This window comes from Cebidichthys violaceus, unplaced genomic scaffold (assembly GCF_023349555.1).
Source record: "Cebidichthys violaceus isolate CVI_PGR_0920_01 unplaced genomic scaffold, fCebVio1.0.p SCAF_19, whole genome shotgun sequence".
Classification (NCBI taxonomy): Eukaryota; Metazoa; Chordata; class Actinopteri; order Perciformes; family Stichaeidae; genus Cebidichthys; species Cebidichthys violaceus.
The window spans coordinates 2,240,058-2,249,695 of record NW_027176361.1 but is presented as its reverse complement, the minus strand read 5'-3'; the positions used below and the strand labels follow the sequence as shown (position 1 = coordinate 2,249,695).

Below are 9,638 nucleotides of genomic sequence, written 5' to 3'. Positions count from 1 at the left end.
CATTGGGCTTTGGCGGCAAAACGAACGTTAGGCTTTGGCGGCAAAACGAACGTTAGGCTTTGGCGGCAAAACGAACATTGGGCTTTGGCGGCAAAACGAACGTTAGGCTTTGGCGCCAACACGAACGTTAGGCTTTGGCGCCAAAACGAACGTTGGGCTTTGGCGGCAAAACGAACGTTAGGCTTTGGCGGCAAAACGAACGTTAGGCTTAGGCGCCAAAACGAACAAAAATGGTGAACCCTTGGTGTGGACTCTTTAGTGAGTATTGATTGAAACGGACACAGCCAGTAGAAATACAAGACTTTTATTAGCTTGATAAAAAAAAATTGTAGTTTGAGAAAACAGTGCTTATAGCTAATAATAGCTCTCCATTAAAATAAGCCTAATTCATTTTGAAGAGACAACTTTAATAAAACAAAGGGTTACTGCTGAAGGCTCCAGCTAAAATCGCTGAGTCATCTGGCTACTCGTTAGCTTAGCTTGTGGTTAGTTCAGGTTAACTGAGCTAACTCTTGTTTGACAGTTATGTGCCAAAGTAACCTCCATTTGGATACAAAAAACATTACCAGGATGTGCTGAATCCATCTAAACACCAGAGAACATAAAGCGTAAGCGAGCCCTTTCTGTTTCCACATTTATACACCTTTCACTGGCAAATAAAAGACAGAAACACTCGTAGACTTTTTTACAGACACACTCTGGACCTCCATGTTGAGCTGTGGGGTCGTCATTGGAGGTGCAAAGATGAAGAAGAAGAGGAGGAGGAGGAGGAGAAGGAGAAAGGAGAGAAGGGGAGGACAGATGAAGAAGCTTCGGGGAAGGTGAGGAGCTGATCGGACAACGCCGCCTCATCAAGGTTTATTTCAACAAACGGGTCCCTGGAGCAAACCGCTAAAGAAAAGGAGAAGGGGATAAAAAAGTACACAACATTTTAGATTTAGATATATGTTCACAAAATATTCACCAGATATTTAGCAAAATGCATGAATTTCTTCTCTCTTGCTGGGAGTTAAAAGCTCAGGTTGATATCTGCTAATTGACTTATTTAGCTTAGCTTAACACCAAAATTAAGATTAGACTTAGCTGGCCTAGCTCCATCAGAGGTACCATCCAACAACTCCAAGCTAATAAGACACTAAATGTTTTCGAGTTGTTTTAAGTAAAAGAAAATTCTAGCTATTTTGCAATTTTGCAGCCAGCAGGTTCCTCCTCCTTACAGTCATTGTGCCGAGGAAACACTCTCGATAAGACTACAGACAAGTGGCAGGAGAGAACAAACTATTAACAATTTAAATTACTAATTTGTGAAAAACAAAATGGCAGAAATTTTATAAGTGAGCGTTAGCCTGTAGGCTAGCAGTTGTGTTTTGGTTTTTATGAATCTACAAATGTTGAATTCATGTTTTCATAAATTGTCACATTTATTATATTTGTTCTTTATTCCCTTTTTTATAAAGTTGTGTTGTTACATTGGATGTTGTTTCAGCAATATTGGCTGCAGTCAGTTAGCCATAGAAATACCACCGTGTAATACCTCAAAAGATCGCTTTTGTACCAAGATACATGAAAATACCTCAGATGTAGTATTATCTTTGCCACCTTATACTATATATTAAATGTTAACTTGGTGGTTTAAAACTACATTTAGTTCATTTGTGCACATATTTTTTTATTGTTATCCATGACACCTGCCCGGCTCCTGTCCTTTAAAGGGGCATTCCACCAATCATACACATGAAGTTCAGTATACTCATCAAGAAAAAAATACTACTCTAGGTCTACAAATACTGCTGTATGAAGGTTTTTGTATTGGTATTTTGTGTTTGTATGTACGTAGAGTATCTTACACGGGTTGTTGTTGTTTTCGTTCTGCTGCTCCTCCCCAACAGCATCGAAGAACATGTTGGTGCAGCTCAGTGGGCTGGGTGGCTTGTCAGCCGGGCCGTCGCCCAGCGAGGGACCGGTGTTACCGGTGGGCGACGTCTCCGTACCGTTTGCATCTGGTTGTTCCTGTGGAGCTGGAGTGAGGAGGCGAGCAGAAGGAGATAAGGAAAGGTAAGAGTTTGACAAAGGACATCGCTGCTCGATAAGATGCAAGCTCTGTTGATAACATGGACACTTATAGAGGAACTGGTGTTTGTGGTGAGGATGAGGATTCAACTTGATTTGCTGTGCCGACATTTTGGTTTTGGAGAGTCATGGAGGGAAAAACATGAACACATCCGAGAAACTTTTTGTGGTTCAACAACGTTTAACTCCGTCTTATGGCAAACTGGGCTCAGTGCTTCCCTCCTAGATCCATATTTGACCTTTTTTAGTGATGATATAAAGTGCTGGTGGTATTTTCACGGACTACACGTTGACATAACTGACCTATAAACTCATGTAGCCTGTGATGGATGAAAGTTCATCTTGTGGCTGACTCAGAAGCTAATTAAAGGATCCATTCGGCCAAATTATCTCCTCGTCTTCACCACGTTTTGCCGTTTGAAAGAGTTTTTAATGGTATTGACTTCACAATGTTAAATATTGCATTATTGCAGTATGGCATATGTGATGTACCGCTCTCTCCGTCGGAGCGCCGTTCCTCCGACGGCAGAGTTGTGCCGTTGGATACGGGAGGAAGTGAAAGATCGCCGGTGGTCACTTGGTCTTTAGAGGACGGTCGATCTGAGATACAACACACGCACAAACCAAAGACCACACGTCAGGATGTGCTCGTACACACTCGTGTTACAGTCATTTAATAAACCACACAACACACCCAGGTCGTCCAGGTAGACCGGTTCAAAGGTTCCGATGGGTTCGTTCAGATGGTTGGCGGGAGCCGGCCGATGGAGGTCGAACGAGTAGATCTAGACAAACAAACGGACAAGTCAGTAACAACGACGAACATGAAACGAGTCCATATAAAATATGTATTTCAAAGGAAAAACGTTGTTCTGTTACCCTGGAGGCTCTCCTGAGAAAGTAGAGGATGGCACACAGAACAATGATCACAAAGATGATCAATACGAGGATCACATAGCCTGGAGACAGAGACGGCTTTATTAGCATGTAGCGTCTTTGTGCCACTTGTATGATCAATGAATGTATTATAAAGTAGATGACTTAATTAAAATAAAAATCTATTGATACATACATTTTATTAGTATGGACATATGGAGCCCGTAAGTGTTCTATATATTTGTACAAAACTCTACTTTTATTTAGAAAAGTGACGTTATGAGATAAAAAGTGAGATTAAATTAAATTGTTTTAATGAAATAAACTTTTATACAGTGAAATACAATCCAAAAAGTTCAACAAATAAAAGTGAAAATAAGAATTATTAAATAATCAGTAATGATTTGTTGAGTTTTAATGAAATTAATTATTTCACAATTTATTGGTTGATTTATGTATTTTACCCATTTATTTATTCAAAATGAAATACGTTGGGGCTCCATATGGAAGGTCAACGCATTCACCAAAGTAATAAAGACTAATGAAAATCATAATTACAAAATAAAATCTTTTTTTCTGGAGAATTTATCTAATTATTCGGGGGCCTTTCTGAGTGTGTGTTACACCTTAAAAACTAATTATATGCTTTATAATAAGTCAGTTTGACAGTAGTTGTAGCAGGAGCATCAGTCGGGGGCGGAAGTATGAATAGAATAGAACATACTGGTTTACCCTGATAAATAACACAAAAGGTATTATTATTTATTATACAAGGTAATAGTACAATATACTTACCCCAGGACGAATGACTCGCTTCTTCAGTTTTTACTGAAAGAAACAGACTTCTGGTTAACGCTCAGGAACTCAATCCAAACAAATGCAGTGTCAGTTTATGCCCCCTTGTGGAGAACAGAAATACAAACAATGTACAGACTTCCCCTCTCGATTGATCCATTAATCATCTCAGCTGTTAAATGTCAGAAAACAGAAATATGTAGATTATGTGTTTTGGCAATCCAAAACACAAAGATGTTCAGTTTAACGTCACATATGACAAAGAAAAGCATCAAATCCTCTCATTTGAGAAGCTGCAACCAGCAAATGTTTCTGCTGTATTTGCTTGAAAATCCTCCTCCTCTCATAATCACAAAGAAAATATGATTTTAAACTTTTCACTTTCAGAAAAGCTGCGCGTCTGGAGACACACCGGCTGCTATGTGTGTCACAGTGAGTGTCTGTGTGTCGGTTAGCGGCTACAGAGAACATGAGCATGTGATGGTTGTGGTTTGACACACAGGAAGACAGACTGAGGCACGGCAGGCCTTCTGCATCTGCACCATGTCAGGTACCTGGTATTGATGAGGTGCTGGCCGTCATCGTCGCTTTACCGGTGTAACCGGCAGTCGTCTGTGCCGCCGTGTTGCCGTTGACTTCCGCTGTTATCGTCTGAACCGGGCCGTCTGTACCTGATGTTCCCGCTCCTTCAGTCTGTAAAAGACGATCAAAGCGTCACGTAACCGACCGGCCGACATCTACCGTATTAGTGACCGGTGGAAGTCGTGTAAAGTCAGCTTTAAATGTGTTGCGTTTAAACTGTGGAGGAGTGCTATTGCAGTGGTAAAAGTAGCAACACCTCACTGTTTAAATACTGCAGTACAACTTTTAGTAAAAGCAACAACACGTTTACTTAAAGGACCAAAAGTAAAAGCACTCATTATGTAGAATAATATATATTTATATTATATTATTGTGTTTTAAATACTTTAGTGGAGCAGCTAAGATGTATTACTTTATAAACATTGTCTGATGAGTAGCTTGTAAATTTTCCCCCCGAGGACCAATAATGTCTTATCTTATTTATCTATAATAATACATCATAATTAATCTGTTCAATAAAATAGTAATACTCAATTAAACTTGTACCAGTTCAGTACGTGAGTAAATGTATTTAGTTACTTTCCACCACTGTTGTTAAAGGGCAGTGCTAGTGTTTGGGATTCTTTTAGCTCAATTTAAACATGATTGAAGTTGGTTTCATTCGTCAAAGTTGTCGTTGGTGGTCACATGCTACAGGGTAACGGGCTCAGGTCGGCTGTTACCGTAAAGACTGATGTAGGCAGGTCTGTTGCGTTGGCTGATGTTTGACTCTGAGGAGACGAGGAGGGCAGCGTGGTGCCGGTTTCATTCTGAGTTTTCACTGATAACGGGGGTGGGGTAGGGCTGGCTATTACAGGAGCTGTATTAGACGTGAAAGACACACACAGAATCAGACTTTGAGGCCCCGAGATCACGTCTCCTCACGCAACACCAATACAGGACCGATCCAGGATGTGGTGGACCCTGTCCCCATGGCTGTGACTCAGAGACAGACGGTGACGGGACAACAGAAACACAGAACAGAGCCCAACATGCTTAATACAACACAGCACATTAAGATATTATCTGACAATACATTCACATTTCAGGACTGGGCAGAACAATACATGGTGGTTCCCAAAGTGGTTCAAGACTCTATGTAAGAAGGGAAGTCATTGGTTTGTGGACTTCTGTTTTGAAGCCTTTAGTTCGGCACATTGGCCATGGTTTTGTTTGTCCTTCGCTATCTCGGTTTTTTGGCTGTCGTCACCCTTGTTTTACGCCGTCGCCATCTTGGTTATTGTTCGTCGCCATCTTGGTTATTGTTCGTCGCCATCTTGGTTATTGTTCGTCGCCATCTTGGTTATTGTTCGTCGCCATCTTGGTTATTGTTCGTCGCCATCTTGGTTATTGTTTGTCGCCATCTTGGTTATTGTTCGTCGCCATCTTGGTTATTGTTCGTCGCCATCTTGGTTATTGTTCGTAGCCATCTTGGTTATTGTTCGTAGCCATCTTGGTTATTGTTCGTCGCCATCTTGGTTATTGTTCGTTGCCATCTTGGTTTTTGGCCGACGCCACCCTTGTTTTTAGCTGTCGCCATCTTGGTTTTTGGTCGTTGCCTTCTTGTTTTTTTGCCGTTGAACATCTTGGTGAGGGGGTGGAGCTAACTACAAGCTAAGCTAATGCTGGCTTCACATTTCAGAACCAGAGGTTGCCGCCTGCTCAACGACAAGGCTGCCTTAAGACTTGTGTATCTCACTTTAATATGTAATGTATATATTAAGGTATATACTGTATACATATATATATATATATATATATTTGTTATATATATATATATATATATATATATATATATTTGTTATATATATATATATATATAAACACTTTACACTGACCCCACACCCACTCACCTGGAGGAACAGTAGTTTTATTTTGTCCTCTGGAAATTGAAGACATTGCTAGAACTGAAGCAGAAAGAGAGAACGATTAGGGGAGAAACATGAAACAAATGATGTTTTACTTTGTACTGCAAATGTTTTCATTCATATTAACCACCCAAATTCTGGCTAATGTAAGCTAAAGGCGTGTCAGCCCCGACAACAGATTTCTGCACATATACTCTGTGGTAGTTGACGGGTCAACTTGTTGAAGGTGGTGGTTTTACTTCACAGATCTGCAGCTGCAACAAGTTTTCACACGTGTGAAAAAAACACTTTATTCTGTCTACTTTGACCTCTGCTCTGTCTGCTGCTTGGTGATCTGGAAACTGGAGCTTGATCGTCTATTAACATCTGATTTATTTCATATTTTAATATGTGATGCATTACATTTTTTATGCCCCATATTTGCAAGCAACATACTTATTATTTACACACTGTCTCATATTTTCTGTGGCCGAACAAATCTGATTAATACGATTAATGAATGAATTAATGATTGCTTGATGCGTCCCATCGTTTTAAAAAATGAATATATATTTAGATGTTTTTAGTTTCATGATGAATAGGGAACATCAATAAATTGGGCAATAATACCTGCATGTTTTTTGCACATTTTAGGCAGATTAAATGTTGTAATGATAAGAAAAGTCAGAGAACATAAAGACAAATTATGTGGAAATGGTTTAAAATTAATAATTTACTCTGTTTTGCTTTGTAATTTCCTGAAAATTCCCTTTTAGTCACTCTTATATCCCCTTATATCAAAGCATTAGTGTGCTCCACATTACTTCCTGCATATGTTGATCGTTCTTGAGTCCTGAATGAACCTTAAAGTAATTTAAGGACATTCAAGTGTAGATTTGAGACTGAGTCAAGGCCTTGAAAGTTTTGGTAAATTCAACGGATGGCAGTGGGAGCAGCCAGATTAGAGATTAGACCACAGCTTCTTTAATCAACACCCATCAGCAGTGAAACCACAAGGCTTCTGCTGCGTCTGATTCAACGGGTGTGAAAACAGTCTGAACTCCAGCCTTGAAAGTTTTGAATTTTTGGAGGTTGAGTGAGCGCGGGAGATCGGCATGCAAAATTTTGTCTAAATCAATAAATAAATAAAAAAAATCCTGTAACATATCACTCTGAAAAGCAACAAAAGTCAACAAGAGTTTAAAGTCTGAGGTGGACGCAGTTTGATCTGAACTCACCAAGGAAGCAGAGGCGACTCCACGACTTCATCGTGGTGACGAATTTACTTCTCTCTCTCTAAAAATATCTTCTTAAAGATGGTGAATGATCATCCGCAAGGCTGTTGACTGTGAGTCGTCTTTATTTTGTTCCTTTTTCCACAAACTTTCTTCCTCTACCTCTACTCTCACTTCGTTTTGTGATCTCTCTTCCTCTCTCTCTCTCTCTCTCTCTCTCTCTCTCTCTCTCTCTCTCTCGCTCTTGCTCTCTCTCTCTCAACCTCCTCCCCCTCTCTTCTCTCTTGTTGTGTCTCTCATCCCACCCACGACTCACACTTTGCCTCCCATCTTTGCTTTATTCTCGCTCTTCTTCTGAACAAGATGTGTTGCTGAACTTTTGTAGGAAATCACGCAAAATATGAGGAGTAAGTTTTCGACGTGATTCAACGTTATGTTTTGGCAACAAAGCCACTTTGTTAAGTTTAGGAAAAACATCGTGGTTGGACTTGAAATGAGTACGTAAACTTAGGTTTAGGCCTCAAAACCACTTAAAGATTAGTAATAACTCAACAACACAGTTTCGAACACAACCTGAGTTGAAAGTCCTGTGTTTGTTTGACTCATCAACCACATTCAATGGGGATTGTTTTTGTGGTACCGGCACATTACAAATGGCTGAAATGAGCTTCGTTCTTGGGGGGCTGGGCTCAGCATTAGAGGTAAGGTTGAGGAGCTCAGACAGCCGGAGGGAGCTCAGAGTAGAGCCGATGTGCCTTCGCAGCGAAGGGGACCGGCTGAGGTGGTTCAACATCTGATTAGGATGCCTCCTGGATGCCTCCCTTTAGAGATTGGCATGGCCATCAGGTAATAGGTCCCGAGGTAGATTCTGAGAGGTTATATATCTTGTCTGGCCTGGGAACGCCTTGGGTTCCCCAGGAAGACCCTGGAAAACATACCGGATAAGAGGAAGATAATGGATGAAGTCTATTGGAGTACACATTCAGTTAAAAACGTGACGTTCTGACCAAGCGTCCGTATGTAACAAGCTGGGAGTCTTATGTCTGGTACTTTCCGCCTACTGTATGTTTTTTTCTCTACCCTAACCTTTCCTTTCTCCTCCCTCTTTGTCTCAACATCTAGACCCACCCTCTCTCTCTCTCTCTCTACTACACTCTCTATGTCTCTCTACCCTCTTATTCTCTCTCGGTATCTGTCAGTATTCAGGAACTGAGTAATCAACCGCAGCGCTGGCTCCAGATTGACACAGGATGCTAGCTCAGTTTTCGGCTTCCTACCTCAGTAGCACATCAGTAGGACCTGCAAAGTACTAATTCTCACATTGTCATGTTTGAAGCCACAACATACAGGGCAGTCAAACGGCATCATGACACCCTGCAACTACATTTTATATATCAAAGAATGGCAGACTTATTTTAGATCAGCCTAAGAATGTCTTACTTCTCTACAAGTTGAGAAAATGATAAATGAAACATTTAGGTTTGATGTTTTATTTTCTATCTTTGGATAACTGGCCAAACATATAAGATGTGATGTCCACAGTAGCACCAGTGTACTTTGATTTTGGTTTAAAAATTTAGATTTTGGAGTTTGATTGGTTGGAAGAGGTAATCAGATCCTAGTAAAACCAACAATACCACAAAACAAACAAATGACTTTCACCCAGGAGCTGTTCTTGCTCTCTCCTGTGTGAATTCAAAAGTCAACGTTGCCTTTTACGCTTGTTATGTGATCCTGTTGTACGTGTTACGTGACGTTACATAACATAGAATGTTAAGGACGGTTGTTATTTCCAGTACTTCCAGTTATAACGTTGTGGCGCTACGTTGTGGCGCTACGTTGTGGCGTTGTTATGACCTTTTTTCTTTTTTTTGGGGAAATATTGATAGACATAGAATGCAGTAAACTTGGACTAATATTTCCATTTTTTTCATCTTTTTGTTTCCATTTGGATAGATTAGTACTAAAATGTTTTGTGCCGTCAACTTTAAATTCCTAAAAGTTTAAATTTTTGTACAGTATTTCTTCTTTTGCAATTGAAGCTTGTATTTTACATTGAATCATTATTAATTTGCAAAATAACTTAAGAAAATGTAGTGAAGTAAAAACCATAATAATAAACACTGAAATTTGTTCCAGTACCCAAAAGTAATGAACCTGCTCTATTGAAATCCACAAAATAGAAACGTTATCA

General features: G+C 40.0%; 1 protein-coding gene across 1 annotated transcript; it reads right to left on the bottom strand.

The window, feature by feature from the left end:
* Positions 1-288: 288 nt before the first annotated feature.
* LOC137874871 (mucin-2) lies at positions 289-7,654 on the bottom strand. The gene is made up of 10 exons (XM_068713836.1): positions 7,448-7,654; positions 6,216-6,269; positions 5,046-5,182; positions 4,296-4,434; positions 3,742-3,774; positions 2,950-3,029; positions 2,765-2,855; positions 2,563-2,670; positions 1,848-2,018; positions 289-891 (listed from the first exon to the last, which is right to left on the bottom strand). The coding sequence occupies exons 1-10, from the start codon at positions 7,476-7,478 to the stop codon at positions 728-730; spliced, it is 1,008 nt and encodes a 335-aa protein (XP_068569937.1). The 5' UTR covers positions 7,479-7,654; the 3' UTR covers positions 289-727.
* Between the last annotated feature and the right edge of the window lie 1,984 nt (positions 7,655-9,638).